Consider the following 19,302-nt stretch of genomic DNA (forward strand, 5'->3'; position numbering starts at 1 on the left):
CTGGAGGAATTAGCAGAGGTCAAAGGCTCAGCTGGGTGCTGAGTCCGTGCTCTCCCTGTGCTCCAGAGGGAATTTCAGGCAGAGGGAATTTAGGACCAGCACAGTAACAGTCGTTTTGTTGCAGAAATAATTCTGAGAGGATTTCTGAGGCCTGTCACTGGAGAATGACTGCTTGTTTTGGAGACACGGATCAGCCCTCTGAGTGGGTGGTCACGCTTCCAATCCTTTCTCTCCGTGCAAAGACTGAGGGAATTTAAGGCAGGAGAGGTCCATGACAGCCCTGGCACTGTGCTGTCACCCAACCACTGTTGAAGCTTCCCAGCCTTCCCACCTCTCCACACCGACTTCCAGCAGATGTTAAGGATGTTTTGGTGGCCTTGGTGTGGAGAAGCAAAGGAAAACCCCAAGACCTTGGTTTGGGTGGGCTTGGGCCTGCGTTGCCCAGAGGAGCTGGAGGCTTTGGCTCTGCCACCCAGTTGTTTGACTTTATCCTTTGAATCCTGGTATGTGATGGAAGAGCTGTTAAGCTGATTGGATTAGTGCGTGCAGGGGCTCTCCTTATCCCGGGATTCTCCGGAGGCGAGAGTGGATTTATCCAGGGATGGATGCCGGCAGAGGGAGCTGCCTTTTCACACACTCCCGGCAGCCGAGCAAACGAAGGCGCTCCTGGGCCTGGAGCGTTTTCTCCCGGATCATCCCAGGGGTGAGGGTGGCAGGGCTGGAACGTGCAGTGGGATCTCCGTGGAGCGAGGTGAGGGATTGTGTGGTGGGCTGTGTCTGGTGCCCACATGGAGATGAGTTCCCACCTGGCTGGGTGAGCACGGGAGCAAAGTCCCTGCTGCTGCTCCGTGCTCCCACCACCCTCAGCCTGCGGGAGCATCCCCATGGAACTGGGACCCATCCCATCCCGCAGATGCTCCTTGCAGGAGAAACGCTGGAATGCTGTCCCTTGCTCAACCCTGGCACTTTGTGAAGGTGACAGTGACATTTGAAAGCAGATTTTTAAATCTCATCATTATTTCATGTGCTGGGAACTGGGGACCCCTAATTAATCCCGGTGCCTGGAACGGTCCTGACATCCAGCTGCAGCTGGAGCAGCTCAGAGCCAGCCACAGCCTCCCTTGGCAGAGGCTCTTCAGGATTTGACTGCCATGAGGTGCAGTGAAACCCCCGTAACTTGTCGGGTCGGGGTGTTTTCAGTTTGCCTTCCCAGTTTTTCCAGGCGGTGGAATTTGGATCGTGTCCTCCAGCCACCAGCTTAAAAAATATGCCCTTCTTCCCCACCCTGCGTGGTTAATGGTGATAGATGAAAAGATCAGGCCTAGGATGGACGGATCCCCGTGGAAGTCCAGCTAATAAATCCCCCTTGCCCGTGACAGACAACCCATAACTCGCTCGTAAGCAACAGTTTGCCGGCCTGTTGGGCATCGATCCTCCCGCTGCCTCCTCTACATCAAGTGTTTCCCTTAGTCTGCTCGGGAGAACGAAAAGTGGGCCAGCAACAAAATCCCCGAGGAAGCCGGGATGAGTGGCTTTCATCCCCCTCCCCGTTCCCAGCGCCGGTTACCCCGCGGAGCCGAACATCCGCCGCGCGGAGCTGCCGGCGGTCGCCTTGATTTGCCGGCACCGAACGAGGAGCGCTCGGATTTTCCCACCCGTGGCCTTTTTTTTTTTTTTTTTTTTTGCATCATTAGCAATAATTTTAATTAACCGCCGACCCGTTTTTTTCCTGGGGGAAGGGGAATTAAGGCGAGGGCTCCCGCGAGGAGCTCGTTTCCGGGGCTGATGGGGCCGGCGTGCGCGTCGGAAGCGCCGACAGCTCAGCCGGGGCCTCGCGACGGAGAGAGCGTTGACTTATTACCCTCCTCTCCCGTCCCCGAAAGAGAACGGGGGCGAAAACATCATCATCATCCATTTCCCAGCGGAGGATTTTCAGGGAAGTGGCTGCTGGTGTGTGGCTCGCCGCTAATTTTTCTCGCGTAATCAATTAATCAGGAAGATGAGTCGCAGCCGAGACGCCCACGCCCGTCCCCTGCCAGGGATCCCTCCAGACACCTGCCCTTCCTGCAGGGGTGTTTTTTGGGATGTGTGGCTTGGATGTGCCGTGGCAGCCCCGGCTCTCCCTCGGGGTCCCCCTGCTCGGGTGTCATGCTCTGGGTTTGTGCCGCTTTTTTAATTTTGGGGTGTTTTTCTCTCTCTCTTTTCCCTCCTAGGGAATGGGTTACCTGCATGCCAAGGGGATCCTCCACAAGGACCTCAAGTCCAAGAATGTTTTCTATGACAATGGGAAGGTGGTGATCACCGACTTTGGCCTCTTCAGCATCTCGGGTGTTCTCCAGGCGGGCAGGTAGGACCTGGCCTGGGGCAGACACCGGAGTTCCTCCCTGTGCCCTGCTGAGCTGGGCACATTGGGAAGGAGCCCAAAAACCCCTTCTGTGCCTTTCTGTGTGTGCAGCCTTGGCAGGCAGGAGTTCAAGGTGCCTTTGAGTGCCCTGGGGCTGTTTGAAGCCCGTTGGTTTTGGTCAGTAGGAAGGAACACGATGTCCTGTGTGAGTCTCTGTGTCTCTTGGACCCAACCTCTTCCCATGGGATGCTTCATTTCCATGGCCAGACCACCCTGCAGCCGTCCTGGGGATGCTCCTCAGGCTGTATTTCTCTCTGGCAGGTTCATCCCTTGGCCTTTTCCTAACATATCACTAAAAATCCCTGGAATCTGCTTCATCTCCTGCCTGGGTCAAGTGGTTCCATCCCTGTGCTGTCCCCTCACTGCTCTGGTGACATTTTGGGTGTCACAAACATCTGGCCGTGGTGTCTGTGCCGAGCACAGAGCAGGACACAGAGAAAAGCAGAGCCAAGCTTGGGACATTTACAGCACTGTGACATTTTTGGGGTCTCTGGGGGTTTAAATCCAAAGCAGTTGGTAAATGTTCCTTATGAAATTTCCTTTTCCCGGCGCTCTGGGGGGTTTTCCAGCTGTAGGCAGGGCAGGGCAACAGAGTTCCAGCAGCTGGGGAAAGGAAGAAAAGCAAAGGGGGGGGGGGGAGAAGGAAACAGAAGTGGGGGGGGAAGAAAATGGAAAATAAGAGTGTTGCTGACTTTTCCCACCTTTTTCACCAAACCCTTCGTGTCAGAAGCAGCACAGGAAGGTTTCCTCTGTGGAAATGATATATTTTTCCCTAGTTCCCACGTGATGAGGTCCAAGGATTAGAGGAGAAGGTGGTGGCTGCTTCTCTCCATCCCCTGCTGCTCGTGGTGGATGGGCAGCCAGGCTTCCCCTTCTGCCTGCACAAATATCATCTGCTTTGGCACAGGCTCAGCCAAAAGCTTTGGGAATCCAAGAAATCCCATCCAGAGTGGGTTTTGCCTCTGGTTTAGCAGCTGGGCGGGGGGTTTGGGGCTCAGGTCCTGCCAGGGTGGAGGCACAGCTCGTTCCGGCAGCGGGAAGAGGATTTGGGCAAAAACGTCCCCAGTTTTGCCAGGAATCTTTGCTGTGAAGGTCAGAGATGCTCTGGAGAGGAAATGAGGGATGAGATGCTGGGGGAATGGGGTAGAGGATGTGGTGGGCAACGCATGGCCATCCCTGCTCAAGACCGGAGTGTCACTTGGGGAGTAAAGTCGAGGGGATAAAATCCAGGGGATAAAGTCCAGGGGATGAAGTCCAGGGCAGGGAGGATGGCCAGAAAAGCAAGGCTGGACAGAAAATGAGCAGTGTTTGGAGAGAAAAATTGAGAGAATGAGAAAATCTCTGCCCTGAGGGGCTTCCAGCACGGCCGTGGGTGGAACATGCTTTCTGCTGGGGGAGAGCTGAGAGAAGGCTCTTCAAACACCACGGATTTTGAAGCAGCAAATGTCTGCAGGTCAGCTTTGCAGGGTGGGTTTTCTGCTGGTTCTGGTTCCTCCAGAAGAAGAAGAGTGGTGAAGCCCAATTTTGGGTCCTTGGAGGCTTGGACAAACATGTGTGGAGAAGGCAGGAAATTCTGCAGGTCAGGTTAAGGGTGGTGACATTTCAGCTGTGAATGAACTCCAGACCAGCCCGGTTTAAAGGGTTTAAAATACTTTCTGCACAGACCTGGTGAGTTGGTGGCTTCTCCTGGTGAAATCAGATTTATTTCTCTGTTGTTTAAATGTTACTGGGCTCAGGAGGGCTGAGCTCTAATTAGGAGGAGTGTGAGGGGCTCTTGCTTTGTCTTGGGGGTGATTTGTCCTTGGTGGGGACTTGTCCTGGGTGGGTTTAGAAGCAGCTCAGCTGGTCGAGCTCTCTCCTGCCCGTGGCAGTGGCCGGGTGGGTTGGGCAGTCAGGGCAACTTTTGCCATAAAACCTGAAATTCCTGCCATTAAAACACTCTTGGGATGACATTAAAGCTCAACCCCCGTTGCTGGAAGCTCATAACCCACAGCTGAGCGCTCAGAGCTCTGGAAGGGACGATGGGTGGATCCAAACCCCGTCCCTGGAGCATCCCAAGGCTGAGCCTGAACGCCGCTCGTGGGATATCACAGCCCCGAGCTGCTGAAATGAGCACAAATAAAAGCTCCGGGAGCAAAGCCGGCCTCGCTGAGGAGTGGTGGAGCAGATCTAAGTGCTGCCCACTCCATCCTGCTCCTCGCTGCCCGCCCGGGGCGGGGATGGCACACACCGGGAAGGGCGGGGGATCTCCTCCGCATCCTCCCTAATTGCCCAGGTGCTTAATGCTGGCTTGTAATTAAGAGCTGTGCGGGCTGGAGGATGGTGGAGGGGGGGCTGGGGGGGAGCTGAAAGCCTCCCCTCTGTGCCAAAGTGCTCTTTTCCCGGCGGCTCCCGGGGCCGGAGGGTCCGCGTCTCTCCGCTGATTGCGGCCGCGGCTCCGTCCCAGCGGGGGGAAGAGGAGCCCTCCAGACCCCAGAGGGGGCAGGGAGGCCTAATCAGTGATTCCCTGGACCATCAGTGTCCTTCCCTAAGGAGGGGGTTCCTCCTCTGGTGGCTACCAGATTTCTAGGGGATGCCTCGGGATGGGGATGGTTTTGGAGACAGAAGGATCTGGCCGTGTGGGAGAAGCCAGCAGTTGTGGTGGGAGTTTGTTGTCCTGCTCTGAGGGTGGATGGAGGTGCCTGTGCCTGGGTGGTGACCCCTGGGCTCTGGGATTTTGGCCCAGGAGGACAGATGTCCCCCAGCCATCCTTATCCCTGGGCATCCCTGTTTTTAGGAGGGATCTGAAGCACAAACAGGGAGAAATTCCTGAGAGAGTCTCTTCCTTTTCCACTCCAACATGACGTGGGACAGTTTTTGTTGCCTCCTGCTTCTGAGTTTGGGCTCAGACACATGGTCAAGCTGCTTAATGTGTCACCCCCAGCAGCAATTCCTGCCTTTTTTCCGTGCCCAAGGGCTGTTTTCAAGCCAGTGGTGCATCCTGGAGGATGTAAAGGATGAAGGAGCAACCAACATCATCCTCAGCTGTTGGCCAAAGTGTTTATACCGAGCAGGGGGAGCTCGAGGAGGGGGAGGAAGGACAGCTGAGGTTAAATGAGGGGCTGTTAATAAAGCCAGGCTGCTCCTGTGGGTGATGGCATTGGAGGCTTGGACATGAGGATGGGCTGGAGGGGCTGTTTGGGGGCCAAACACCTGAAAACACCCATTTCCAGGCGATTAATTCAGGATGAGTTTGCTCGTGGTCTCCAGTCAAGGGGAGGTTCAAATTTGGAGTGAGACTCTCCCTAAATCTCCAAAGCCCCCTGTTTTGGTTAATGGATCAGGGTGGCTCCAGGCAACAGGATCTGGAGCATCCTGGGTGTGCCAGCCTGGCATCATCTCTCCCCTGCATCCTCCTGGGGTGGGTGGTACCAACACAGAAGTGTTGGGATGTGGGATGGGGATATGGAGAACTGGGGACACAGGTCCTGTTCTGAAATCAGAAAACCCTCCTGTTGTGGCTATGGACAAGGGTGGCTTTGGGCAACAGGGTCTGGAGCATCCCAGTTTAGGATGGGTTTGCTTAGTGGTCCCCAGTCCCACACCCTCCAGGGCCAGCTCAGTGTCAGCGCCGGGGGAATTCCCCCCCAGCAGTGCTTTGTCCCCGAGGCTTTGAGGGTGTTTTGGTGCAACAGCCACACCAAGAGCCCTGTCAGACCTTACATCCCCATCACCAGCCTGGCAGCTCCCCTCAGCACCATCCCGTGCCCAGGTTTTGCCCTGCAGCCTGGCAGGGATCAATGCACACCCGTCACGCCGACGTTCCTCAGAACGAGGTTAAAACCTGACTTAGCGAGGATGACAAAGACAAAACCAGGCTTGAACACCGTGGGGAGAGGGTGGCAGGGCTGGGGGGGCTGCTTGGCAGTGGTGACGTGCCCTCCGTGGTACCCCTGGCTCCGTGTTCCGGCAGGAGGGAGAACAAGCTGCGCATCCAGAACGGCTGGTTGTGCCACCTCGCCCCCGAGATCATCCGCCAGCTCTCCCCGGACACCGAGGAGGACAAGCTGCCCTTCTCCAAGCACTCGGATGTCTTTGCACTGGGGTGAGTCCTGTGGCATGGGGGTCCAAAGGGCTGCAGAGAACTGGTGGGGACGGGGACACCGCCTGCTTGTCCCGGAGCCGAGGGGACGCTGCCTGTGGGAACCCCCCAGGCTGGGCTGGGAGCACCTTCCTGCTTCGAAATATTTGGAGTGAAACCCTCCCTACACCGTCAGATCCTCCTGGTTTGGCTGTGGACCAGGGTGCTTTGGACAATGGGATGCAGGGTATCCTGGCAGTGCCAGCCTGGCATCATCTGTCCCCTGCATCCTCCTGGGGCAGGTACCAGCCAAAAGGTGCTTGGATGTTGGATGTGGATGCAGGGGGTGGAAGACACAGGTCTGGGAGCTCCTAGACATGCTGATTCTCCCTAAATCACCAAATAACCCTGTTTTGGTAATGGACCAGGGTGGCTTCAGGCAACGGGATCTGGAGGATCCAGAGGATGCCAGCCTGGCATCCTCCTCCTCCTGGGGAGGGTACCAACAAGAGGGTGCTTGGATGTTGGCTGGGATGCAGAAGGATGGGGGTGCAGGGGTTGGGGACACGGGTCTGGGAGCCACTGAATGCCCTGATTCTCCCTAAATCACCAAATCCTCCTGTTTTGACTGTGGATGGCTTTGGACAATGGGATCCAGAGTATCCTGGGAGTGCCAGCCTGGCATCATCTCTCCCCTGCATCCTCCTGGGGCAGGTACCAACAAGAAGGTGCTTGGATGTCAGTTGAGGATGCAGAGCTCTGGGAATCCCTGGACACCCCAATCCTTCCTAAATCACCAAATCCTCCTGTTTTGGCTCTGGGCAACGGGATCCAGAGCAAAAAGATGCTTGGACAATGGATGGGGATGCAGGGGGTGGAGGCCACTGGTCTGGGAGCTCCTAGACACCCTGATTCTCCCTAAATCACCAAATAATCCTGTTTTGGTAATGGAGCAGGGTGGCTCCAGGCAACAGGATCTGGAGTATCCTGGGAGTGCCAACCTGGCATCATCTGTGCCCTGCATCCTCCTGGGGCAGGTACCAGCCAAAAGGTGCTTGGATGTTGGATGTTGATGCAGAGGATTGGGGATGGAGTGCTGGGAGCCCCTGGACATCCCAATTCTCCCTAAATCACTAAATCTTCCTGTTTTAGCTATGGATGGCTCTGGGCAACAGGATCCAGAGAATCCTGGGGATGCCAGCCTGGCATCATCCTCCTTCTGGGGGGGTACCAACAAGAATAGCTTGGATGTTCTCTGGGGATGCAGGGGTGAGGACACAGGTCTGGGAATCCCTGGACACCCCAATCCTCCTTAAATCACCAAATCCTCCTGTTTTGGCTGTGGATCAGGGTGGCTCTGGACAACAGGATCCTGGGAATGCCAGCCTGGCATCATCTGTGCCCTGCATCCTCCTGGGGCAGGTACCAACCAAAAGGTGCTTGGATGTCAGCTGAGGATGCAGAGGATTGGGGATGCAGGGCTGGGAGCCCCTGGACATCCCAATTCTCCCTAAATCACCAAATCCTCTTGTTTTTGGCTGTGGATCAGGGTGGCTCTGGACACCAGGATCCTGGGAATGCCAGCGTGGCATCATCTGTCTCCTGCATCCTCCAGGTGTGGGTACCAACCACAAGGTGCTTGGGTGTCAGTTGAGGATGCAGAGGATGGGGGATGCAGGTCTGGGAATCCCTGGACACCCCAATTGTCCCTAAATGCCAAATCCTCCTTATTTGCCTGTGGATTAGGATGGCTCTGGACAACAGGATCTGAAGTATCCTGGGGCTGCCAGCCTGGCATCATCTCTCCCCTGCATCCTCCTGGGGGCACAAGGAGGTGCTTGGATATGGGATGGGGATGCCACAGCTGGGGAACACAGGCCTGGGAGCTGCTGGACTCCCAGATTTTCCCCCTCACCCAGCTGCAGGGGTGTCCTGGTGGTGCCTGTGCTGCCAAAAGGCCAAGAAAAGGAGAATTCCTGAGTCTCCCTCAGCGATTCCTGCCCTTTGTCTGCCCACAAACCTCCCTCGGGGCAGGAGCCCAATCCCACCCCGACAAACCCACGGATTTTCCCCAGGGGATTAATTTCCTCATGGATACCTTAAAGGGGGGATTAGGGTGCGTGGGCCCGTTACAGGAGGTGATATTTCCATCAAACCCAGAGTAATTACAGCCAAAAGGACCTGCTTGGGGTTTTTTTTTTTTACCCTCCCCGAGGCACAACTTCGGCACGAAAATAAAGAAGGAATTAAGGGGTCGTACGGAACGGAGTGAGAGTGGGTTGCTGAGCCTTAATTTGCCCTTTTTCTCCTCGAGTGTGAGCTCTGCCCGTGCGTAAAGCACGAGTTTCCTTAAAAGATTAAAAGATTTTCCCACGTTTTCCCTCTTTCTTGTTTCTGCTGCCCTCGGTTAAGCCCTGGAGGCTCACGGATGATCCGGAGGGTTATTTGCTTCCCACGAGGGATTTGTGGGATCAGCGACAGCAAGAGGAAAAGAGCTTTTAAAGAAGGCAGAGATGTTAAATTAAAGCTTGTGAGGGTGGTGCAGAGCAGGGGGCTGAGTCTGGTGGTGCGTCCTCACCAAAACCCGAGAGATCCCATCGATAATTAACATTTTGACGTGTGGTCTCCTCGTGCAAAGAGACACGGAGCAGCATCCTGCTCTCTGGGGCGCCTCGGGAAACACAGCCCAAATATTTTCAAGGCATCCAGAAGCGGGAAGGTGAAAAATTAATCCCCAAACTCCCAGCTAGGAACTTGAATGAACGGGTTGGATGTGCTAACTGCGACTGGAGGTGCGTGGAGGCACCTCCGGAATCCCCGAGCCTGCCCACAGGATCCACCCCTCTCCAGCCCCCACCTCCTCTGCACCCACAGCACCAACGTTACTGCCACGTTATTCAGATTTATTTTGAGATTTACAGCCAAACTGGGCTTATTTTTCTGAAATCAGAAGAGCCAATTTCCAAAATCAGGGAACGTCCCTATCCGGGAATGATCTTACATTTATCAGACCCCTCCCGCCAGATTTTTTCCACCCTGATGTCATTTCAACCCTGTGTCTTGCTGCTTTAACTGGTCGTGATGGCATCCCTGGAAGGGAAAAGCAGGTCCATGGAATTTGCCTTGGACAAGAGGGACGGCACCACGGGAGTCGGGGCTCATCCAGCCTCTGGATGCCAGAAAACGAGGATGCAAAAAACTCCCAGGCGGAAGCGGGGGCGGAGGGCCGTGGAGGCAGCTGCCAGCTCAGCCAGAGACACCGTTGGTTTGGGATATTCCCTTGGATCTGGGATTCCTGGCAGAAGGGAGGGCTCGGTGCGGTGGCAGATGGCCGGGGGTTCGCCTGGGCCGTCGCCCGGTGAGGGCACCTGGGACGGTTCTTGCCACGGCTTGGACGGGTTTTTGTAGCTTGGAAGAAGAAAAAGGGGAAAAACCGGAGTGCAAGTGGAGAGTTGGGCTCGTCCTGCCCTGGAGGGGGTGTCAGGAACACCAGCCCAGCAGAGGGACCCCCCATGGGCAATGGGGCAAAGTGTCCCTGCAGCAGGGTGGGAGATTCCCATTGGATGGAACAGGATGGCTGGAGGCTCTGCCTGGAGATCCAGCAGCCCCTGTCCTCCTTCCCACAGGTTGGGATTATCCCTGGTGTGGATCAGGGCTTGCTCTTGGTCAACCCCTCAGTTTTCCATCCGGAAAATAGGAGAGGTGACACCTCCGTAACGCGGGCTGAGCCCCTCCGGCGTCATGAAGCGTCTCCTGGATGTCGGGGATTTTGGAGCAGGGAGAGATGGTGGGTGTGGGTGCAACGGGCAGACAGCCCCGCACCCCGAAACGCCTCCCAGCTCCTCCAGCTCCCTCTAATTCCCGCTGTGTCCCCACAGCACCATCTGGTACGAGCTGCACGCGCGGGAATGGCCCTTCAAGACGCAGCCGGCGGAGGCGATCATCTGGCAGGTGGGAAGAGGGATGAAGCCCAACCTCAGCCAGATCGGGATGGGCAAGGAGATCTCGGTAGGTGTGGGGGGGGAGGCGCTGCAGCTCCGTGGGGGTGTGTGGGGAGGGACCGGTGCATGTCCTGGCTGCTGGGTCCCAGGAATCCGCACATGGATGTGGTGATGGAGATGGGGCCTCATGGGATGGGCATATTCCCTCCATCCCAAATCTTCACAAGGATATGGTGATGGAGACAAGTCCTCGTGGCATGGATAAATCCCAGCCCTTCTCAAGGATGTGGTGATGGAGTTGGGTCCTCATGGGATGGACACATTCCCCTCCATCCCAGCCCTTCACAAAGATGTGGTGATGGAGACAGGGCCTCATGGGATGGGCACATCCCCTCCATCCCAAATCTTCACAAGGATGTGCTGATGGAGATGGATTCTTGTGAGATGGGCACATCACCTCCATCCCAATTCTTCACAAGGATATAGTGATGGAGACAGGTCCTTGTGGGATGGACAAATCCCAGCCCTTCCCAAGGATGTGGTGATGGAGTTGGGTCCTCATGGGATGGACACATCCCCTCCATCCCAAATCTTCACAAGGATGTTGTGATGGAGACAGATCCTCATGTAATGGACACATCCCCTCCATCCCAGCCCTTCCCAAGGACATGGTGATGGAGTTGGGTCTTTGTGGGATGGGTACATACCCCCCCATCCCAGCTCTTCCCAAGGATGTGGTGATGGAGAGGGATTCTTGTGGGATGGGCACATTCCCTCCATCTCAAATCTTCAGAAGGATGTGGTGATGGAGATGGATTCTTGTGGGATGGGCACATCCCCTCCATCCCAGCCCTTCACAAGAAGGAAATGGTGTCCCCATGGGATGGACACATTCCCTCCATCCCAGCCCTTCACAAGGATGTGGCGATGGAGATGGGTTCTTGTGAGATGGGCACATCCCCTCCATCCCAGCCCTTCACAAAGATGTGGTGATGGAGACAGGTCCTTGTGGGATGGACAAAGCCCAGCCCTTCCCAAGGGGTCCTCATGGGATGGGCAAATCCCCTCCATCCCAGTCCTTCACAAGATGGAAATGGTGTCCCCATGGGATGGGCACATCCCCTCCATCCCAAATCTTCACAAGGATGTGGTGATGGAGACAGATCCTCATGGGATGGGCACATCCCCTCCATCCCAGCCCTTCCTGAGGACGTGGTGACGGAGGTGGGGTCCCTGTGGTGTGGATGTTGGGCACAGGGATCATGGTGGGTGAGGAACTGGCTGGGTTTGCTCAACCCCCCACCCTGTGTGGCCGCAGGACATCCTCCTCTTCTGCTGGGCCTACGAGCAGGAGGAGAGACCCACCTTCACCAAGCTCATGGACATGCTGGAGAAACTGCCAAAGCGCAACCGCCGCCTCTCCCACCCCGGGCACTTCTGGAAGTCGGCAGAGTAAGTCCCTGCCCCTGCCCGGCCTTCCCTATTCCCAGATTTTACTGTTGGGGGGGATGCCCTGCCCCTGCCCAGCCTTCCCTATTCCCAGATTTTACTGTTGGGGGGGATGCCCTGCCCCTGCCCAGCTTTCCCTATTCCCAGATTTTACTGTTGGGGGGGAGGCCCTGCCCAGGGGTCTCTCCTCAGACCTGCAGCTTCCAGGTCCCTTCTTCTCCCATGGCCAAATCCTGCTCTGTTCCACTGCTCCGGCTTAGTCACATCCCTCTGCTTCAGGGAACGCCAGAAGTGAGTCCCCAGCCAGGGATTTGGGATCTGCCCTGTTGGAAACAGCAGGAAAAAGGCGGAACAATCACTTAGAAAGTCATTTTCTTCCCTTGAATTTGTCATATTGTGACAAACAGAACCAAAAGTCTCACCCACGCAGGGCTTGCATTCACGGGGGGGGGGGTGTTTTTTCTTTCTCCTGGACTGTGGAGGCTGGAAATGGGGCTGGAGGGAGGGAGAAGGATGTGAGCTGAGGGGAGAGGGTGCTCCAAGCGTCCCTCTTGCTCCTCCCTGAAGGTTGGAGATGCTCATTTCTCCTGCTACATCTGATAAGAACCTTCCTGGCTGCCTTATCTGTGCGGCGAAGGTGGGCGGCCCCAAGGTTACGGGCACGCTGGAGTGTCCCCTGTGCCACCTCCCATCCCCACACGGGGCTGAGCAGCACAAAACCCTCGGTCAGATGGCCCCTAGATCACCTTGAACATAAGTCATTAATCAGGGGAGAAGTTAATTACCAATCCATGCTGGGAGCAGGCACCGGGGTGTCTCCGGCAGCCGGGCAAGGGAAGCTGAGGGTTGATGGCCCCCAAAGCAGCAGGTTGTGGAATTGCTCCATTGGGTTGGGGAAGGTTTTTGCCATCACCTGCCATGGGCTGTGACTGCCCTGCAGCTCCCTCTTAATTACCAGCCCCCTCTTAATTACCAGCCGCCTCCTAATGACCAGCCCCCTGTTTTGCTAAGCACAAGTGGAGGGAGGATGTCTCGGCTCAACACTCGTTTTCCATCCGAGCTGATTCCTTCCACAGGGACTCAGCTCTGGCTGTTGAACCTGGTCTTGGGTTCCCTGTGGGGTCCCTGCTCACCCGAGCTGGGTGTGGTACCCAGGGCTCTGCCACCCCTGCACCAAGGGAATGGGGGACAAAACCCCCTCGGGGGTCCTGGATGCACAGGGATGGGGGTGAGGCATGTGGAACCCAACAACCCCCTGGAGATGATGCACCAGGAGAGCCCAGCCCGGGCTGGCAGAGGGCAGAAGTTCACAGAATCCCAGGATCAACGAGGCTGGAAAAGCCCTCTGAGATCATCGAGTCCAACCTGTGACCCAACCCCACCTTGGCACCCAGCCCATGGCACTGATGCCACGTCCAGTGTTCCCTAAACACCCCCGGGGACGGTGACTCCACCCCCTCCTGGGCAGCCCATTCCAGGGTCCGATCCCTCTCTCTGGGAAGAGCTTCTTCCAACCTGAACCTCCCCTGGTGCAGCTTCAGGCTGTGCCACTTTTTGGGAGGGGGCAGCTCCACCCAAACCTGGTTGAGGAGGGTTTTTTTGCCGCGAGCTGCCCCACAAACCCCGCGGTGCCAAAGCCAGCCCCAAGTGCTGACTCTGCTCCTTGTGTCCCTCGCAGGCTGTGACGGGAGGAGCCGAGGGACGGTGCCTTCCTCCCCCAGCACTTCTCCTCTTCCTCTCCGCTTCCCACCCCGTGCTGCGGAGGAGCAGCGGGCGCCGGGGGCCGACGGCGGGACGGGAATGAGATGGGAATGAGACGGGAATGAGATGGGAATGAGACGGGAATGAGACTCTTCCCCCGCACGTTTCGCCCCGGGAAGCCTCTGCGGGGGCCGGAGGAGCCGGAGCGGCGGCCGAGCCCCGGGAATGCCCGGCTGTGGTGGGATGGGCTCTCCGCGCACACGGGGTCGGCCCTGGGGTCGGTTCCCCACCGAGCAGGGGTGACCCCCACGAGGCAAACGACTTCAATTTTGGGCTCCTCTGACCCCACCCAGCGCTCACGGCGCTCGGCTGGGGCAGGGCTTGTGTTCTCGGTTCTCTGTGGGTTTATTTAATTTCCCTTATTTATTGCCTTTTCTTTTTTTTTTTTTTTTTCTTTTAATGAAAAAAAGGGGGAATGTTGCTGATTCCCGAGTTCAGCACCGGAGCCTGCCGGGGCCGGGGAGTGCCGCCGCTTTTAGCTGCACCCCCCGCGGGGAAATGCATCTGGAGGAGCCCCGCTCCCCCCACGGCCCCTCGTGGGCGGCCGTGACCTTTCACAAGTGGCTTCTCTACCTCCCAGCCGTGTCCACTTACGTTTCCCCCCGCGGGTCTCCCTCCCAGCGGGACACATCCCTGCATTCCCTCTCATTTATCCCGGTGTGTGGCTCATCAGCCGGCCTTGACCTCTCGCCCTCCCCGCCCCTGCTCCGCTCTTGCCTTCCCCTCCCTCCCCAAATTCCGGGTTTGGGGGTGCGGAGGGGGCTGAGCAGAGCCGGGCTCGGGCTCATTCCCCTCTCCCGTGGCCTTCCCTTCGCTGCTGGAGCTGGGAATGCCAACGGGCTCTGGTTGTACAGAGCCTCTCCCCTCCCAGCCCCGCGCGTGGGACGATCCCGGCTGAACGACCCGGTTTCCCCTGCACGTTCATCTTCCACCTGCCGAATCCCAGCCCTTCCCAAAGAAACGCTCCCTGGGCAGCAGCTCGGAGCCGGTGTTGCCGTCGGAACGCCGTGTGCTGGCATTTCCCTCTCCCACCAGCTCAGGTGGCCCCTCCAGCCCGTCAGCTGAGCCGCCGAGCGACAGATGATGGCAAATTGCATTTCCAGGCCCTTATTGAGCATAATTGCTTGACAGGAACCATCCTGGATAATTCAGTTGGAGCCTCAGTTTAGCTTTAATTTGGAGACACGACGAGGCTGTGCAAACTAACCAGCCTTGGTTTGTTTGCTGCTCTCCTCCAGCTCTTCCTTGTCGGTGTCTGAACCACTTCAGCATAAGTAAAAGGAGATTAGAAACCTAATTGGAGCTGGGGTGAGACGGCACTTTAATCGTGGGGGCGGGCACGAAGGTGCTTTGATGTCTTAAAATTCCCACACGTGCTGATGTGTGAAATCTGAGGTGGGCAGGAGCGGGGCGGGGGTGAATCCAGCCCCAGATGGGGCAGAGGGTGGGTCTGGAGGAGTCTCCTGCTGATGCTTTTGGGACATGTGCAGTCCAGCTGGGATGAGGCAGGATCGCCTCCTTCTGCCTTTGGTGCTGAGGCCAAGTGGGCTGAGCAAGGGAGGGCAGGATGAGCCCCTTTTTTGGGCTGATTGCCCCCTGCCCCAGCAGCACAGGCGGTTTGGGGTCCCTGAGTGAGGAGCATCCCCTCATGCCATCGATGCAGGAAGATGCTCTGTGGCTGTTCACCCTCTGCCTCCTCCACATCCCTCTTTTTCCCTTGCAAACACCCTCTCCCCACCTTCATCCTGCCCCAGAGCAGAGCACCCAGGTCCTCTGTCACCCATCCTGCCCATCCCAAGCCCTCCTGCTGCCTCCCCCCTGCCCGTGCTCGTGCCATAAATGTTGCACTAAAGCCTCAGAGTCTCTCTGAGGTTTCACCAATGCCTTCACCTGGGGTGCTCCTGAGCTCTGGGGCAGGGAGAACACCCCCCCTTGCCACAGGTTTTGGCTGCCAGGGGGGCACGGGGAGGTGTCACCACAAAATCACCAGGCCCCAAAGCACCTTCAGGTGGGGAGGGGTCGCTGGAGAAAGGTTGGTGTCCTTGTGGCTCTGTGGGTTTAGTTTCTGAGCAGGAAAACTCACCTTCCTCGGTGAGGGGAAGGTGTTGGAAGGATGAAGGAGGTGATGCCACGGGTGCTGCTCGTCCCCAGGGGTGGCAAAGTGCTGTGGCCTGATGGATGTGCAGGTTTCTGGTGGAAGGGACAGTGTCCATCCCAAAAGGATTGCTGTGGGTTTGCTCCCTGTGCCCCAAGTCCTCACCTGGCCTGGAAAGTCTCACCTTGGCACGTCCCTCCGTGGGCTCTCCCAGCTGCTGACGGGCACCTGATGGATTTTATGGGCCAAGAGTTAAGGAAACAAGTGAACTGAGCAGTCTGTTGGTTTGGTTGGTTTGGTGTTGGGTCCTCACAGGGCTCTGCTGCTGCCTCAGCCACACAACCATGGAATGGTTTGGGTTGGAAGGAACCTTAAATCCCACCCCATCCCACCCCCTGCCATGGGCAGGGACACCTTCCACTAGCCCAGGTTGCTCCAAGCCCCTTCCAACCTGGCCTGGAACACTCCCAGCAAAGTGGCATCCACATTCTCTGGGCAACCTGTGCCAGGGCCTCCCCACCCCCACAGTAAATTCTCTCTCCCCAACCTGCTCTCTTTTAGTCTAAACCCATTCCCCTTGTCCTGTCTCATTCCCCCTCGTCCGTGCTTTTTCCCCACTGGATTTTGGGCATCTGAAAGGAGCTAAGTGCTCCTTCTAGCCAACAAATGTCACCAAATCTTCCCTCTTCCCACCCTCCTTGTCCCCCTTTCCCCTCACCATGATGTCTCAGCCAGGCCACGAGCAGAGCTGTCACACAACAGCACGGATGGCACAACAGCTGCCCTGTATTTATCATAAATCAGCTCAGAAAAGCAGCTCCTTCCCTTCCATCCTGTTCAGCACTGGTGGTTCAGGCAGCAGTGTTATTTGCATCATGCCTTCTTATTTTTGAAAGTCTTAATTATTAAAAAAAAACCACACACAAACCACCAAACCAACAGATCTTTGTTCTTTGTTTTTTTTGACTCTGGCTTTGTGAGGGGTGGTTTGTGTGAGGGGTGGTTTGTTTTGGTTTTTTTTTTTTATCTCCCAGTTTAAAAATATCCAACCCTTCATCAGGGAGAGAATGTAGGAGAAGGTCTCCAAAAAACCCTCTAACAGGAGATCCTAAGGAGGGAGAAGGTCCATCCGGTGGCTTGGTCTAACTGTGTGAGCTAGAGGAGAGACAGGGCTGTTCCCAGAAGTGCCAAGTGAAAGCAGAGCTGGTTTGAGCACAGTTTGAGACCCCAGAACCATCAGAGCTGGTTTGAGCTCATCTTGAGACCCCAGAACCATCAGAGCTGGTTTGAGCACAGTTTGAGACCCCAGAACCATCAGAGCTGGTTTGAGGTCATCTTGAGACACCACAACCATCAGAGCTGGTCTGAGCTCATCTTGAGACCCCAGAACCATCAGAGCTGGTCTGAGCACAGCTTGAGACACCACAACCATCAGAGCTGGTCTGAGCAGCAGTTTGAGACCCCAGAACCATCAGAGCTGGTTTGAGCACAGTTTGAGACCCCAGAACCATCAGAGCTGGTCTGAGCAGCAGTTTGAGACCCCAGAACCACCCCCATCCTCAGGGTCTGTCCCCAAGCCCTCACAGAAGGGATGTTCTCCTGGCCCAGTCCTCCAGCTCTCAGCTGCTTCATCCTTTCAGTCGCCCTCCAAGGCTCCCAGAGATCCCAATCCTTGACTGTGCTGCTGCCTGGGGGTTTTTCCCGGCGTTCCAGTGCCGATGGGGAGCACCACGTTTGGGAGTGGGTGGTGCAGGCACTGCCAGCCGTGGGAGGGGTGGTGCTGTGTGGCCCAGGAGCACCACGGCCTCCTCTGGCTGCCAGGTGGGATCTCCTGCTCCGGCTTCTCCTTCTCTCCACCTTTGCCCACAAATTGCCCCAAACCTCGCTGAGCCCTGACCGGGCAGATCCTGGGTATGATGAGCTCAGAGTCCACCCCCTGTGACTTCATCCAGTCCTTGGCCATGGCAGGAGGTGACTGAGGTTTCGGAGGGATGGGAGGCAGGAATGGGTGTCTTGGAGGTGGAGGAGCTGCTCAACCTTTGTTAGATCACAGAACCATGGAACAGTTTGGGTTGGAAGGGACCTTAAAGGCGATCTCATCCCACCCCCTGCCACGGGCAGGGACACCTCCCACCAGCCCAGGTTGCTCCAAGTTTATCCAACCTGGCCTTGGACACTCCCAGGGATCCAGGGGCAGCCACAGCTTCTCTGGGCAACCTGTGCCAGGGCCTCCCCACCCTCACAGGGCACAATTCCCTCCCAATATCCCACGTAAACCCCCCCTCTGCCAGTTCAGGACGCTCTTGGTGCCTGTGCCCTGTCCCTTTGGCCAGGCTGAGGAGAAGGGCTCTGTGCTGGGGGTGCCCTCAGACGTTGTTTTCCCCCCCAAGTGCCCCCTGTGGCCGGTGCTCTGCCGGGCACCTTGGCTTTTCCTTCCTCCTTTCTTTCTCCCCGTTTATTTATCTTAATTTATTTGAATTTATATCTCTATTTTTTCTATTTTTTTTAATTATTTTTATTTTTTTTTGGTTGCCAACAGCGATTCCTGGGGAAGCTGCAAGAGCCGCCTTTCATTTCCAGCCCCTGTAAAGTTCCCTTTCCTTGTTAGAGGAAAAAAAAAAAGTTACATTTCCTTGTACATAAGGTATATATAAATATATATACATATCTCTATATGTATGTATATAGATATATACATATATAACGAGCTCTAAATCCTGTACAGTTTCCAACTGAACTCGATGGCCTGCTTTGTTTTCTCCGTGTTTTCACCGTTGCAGAATGAGCTGACTTTCATCTCCCTTTTTTTTTTTTCTTTTTGGTGCCTCTTCCCCCTTTTTTTTTTTTTTTATAAATATATACAGAAAAATATATATATATACATATATATATATTTTGTCGTCGTCGTTGCAGAGCTGGAAAAAAAAAAAAGAGACAAAACAAAACAAAAACCCAACGACAAACAGTGAGAAAAAAAAAAAAACAAACCCAAACCTTACAAATCACCCCCTCCACAAAAACAAACAAACAAACAAAACGACAGAAGAGCAGCGCTGAGAAAGGCACGATGGATGTCCCCCGATGTAAATTTGTACAGTGACGATTTCTAACGTTTTCTACACTCGCAGAAAAGTTATTTATAATTTCCGCTGTCCGACTGGGTGCGAATCTCTGTGACCTGCAGACCTGGATCGCCGTTTGTTCCCGTGGTTTCTCGTGCAGTGTTTGGTGAGGTGACAGTGTATGAATTATTTATGCCAATAAAAAAAAAAAAAAAAAGGAGAAAAAAAAATAATAATAAAAAAAAAAAAACGACCGACCAAACAAAACACCTGCGAAAAAACGTCGTTCTTCCCACCCCCCCCCTGCCACGGGCTGCTCCCTCCCTGCCCTCTCCTTGTCACAACCCGGGAATATTTATCCATGGTGGGGTCTGAGAGAACCTTCCTGCCCTCTCCTTGTCACATCCCAGGAATATTTGACCATGGTGGGTCTGGGAGACCCTTCCTGCCCTCTCCTTGTGACATTCCCAGGATATTTATCCATGGTGGGGTCTGAGAGAACCTTCCTGCCCTCTCCTTGTCACATCCCG

At 55.7% G+C, this 19,302-nt stretch overlaps 1 protein-coding gene across 3 annotated transcripts in view; it reads left to right on the forward strand.

The window, feature by feature from the left end:
* KSR2 (kinase suppressor of ras 2) overlaps window positions 1-19,039 on the forward strand; it is a 102,093-nt gene extending 83,054 nt beyond the window's left edge. For 2 of the 3 annotated variants that reach the window (XM_032705992.1, XM_032705994.1), the window contains 5 exons: window positions 2,214-2,347; window positions 6,357-6,488; window positions 10,343-10,472; window positions 11,724-11,857; window positions 13,533-19,039. In XM_032705992.1, coding sequence (XP_032561883.1) covers window positions 2,214-2,347; window positions 6,357-6,488; window positions 10,343-10,472; window positions 11,724-11,857; window positions 13,533-13,539 — 537 coding nt within the window. In that variant the 3' untranslated portion in view covers window positions 13,540-19,039. Of the gene's footprint in view, window positions 1-2,213; window positions 2,348-6,356; window positions 6,489-10,342; window positions 10,473-11,723; window positions 11,862-13,532 lie in introns of those variants that run through there. The other variant, XM_032705993.1, reaches the window with a different exon arrangement.
* Window positions 19,040-19,302: the final 263 nt, after the last annotated feature.

The sequence above is a fragment of the Chiroxiphia lanceolata genome, chromosome 18, assembly GCF_009829145.1.
Source record: "Chiroxiphia lanceolata isolate bChiLan1 chromosome 18, bChiLan1.pri, whole genome shotgun sequence".
In the NCBI taxonomy this organism is placed as follows: domain Eukaryota; kingdom Metazoa; phylum Chordata; class Aves; order Passeriformes; family Pipridae; genus Chiroxiphia; species Chiroxiphia lanceolata.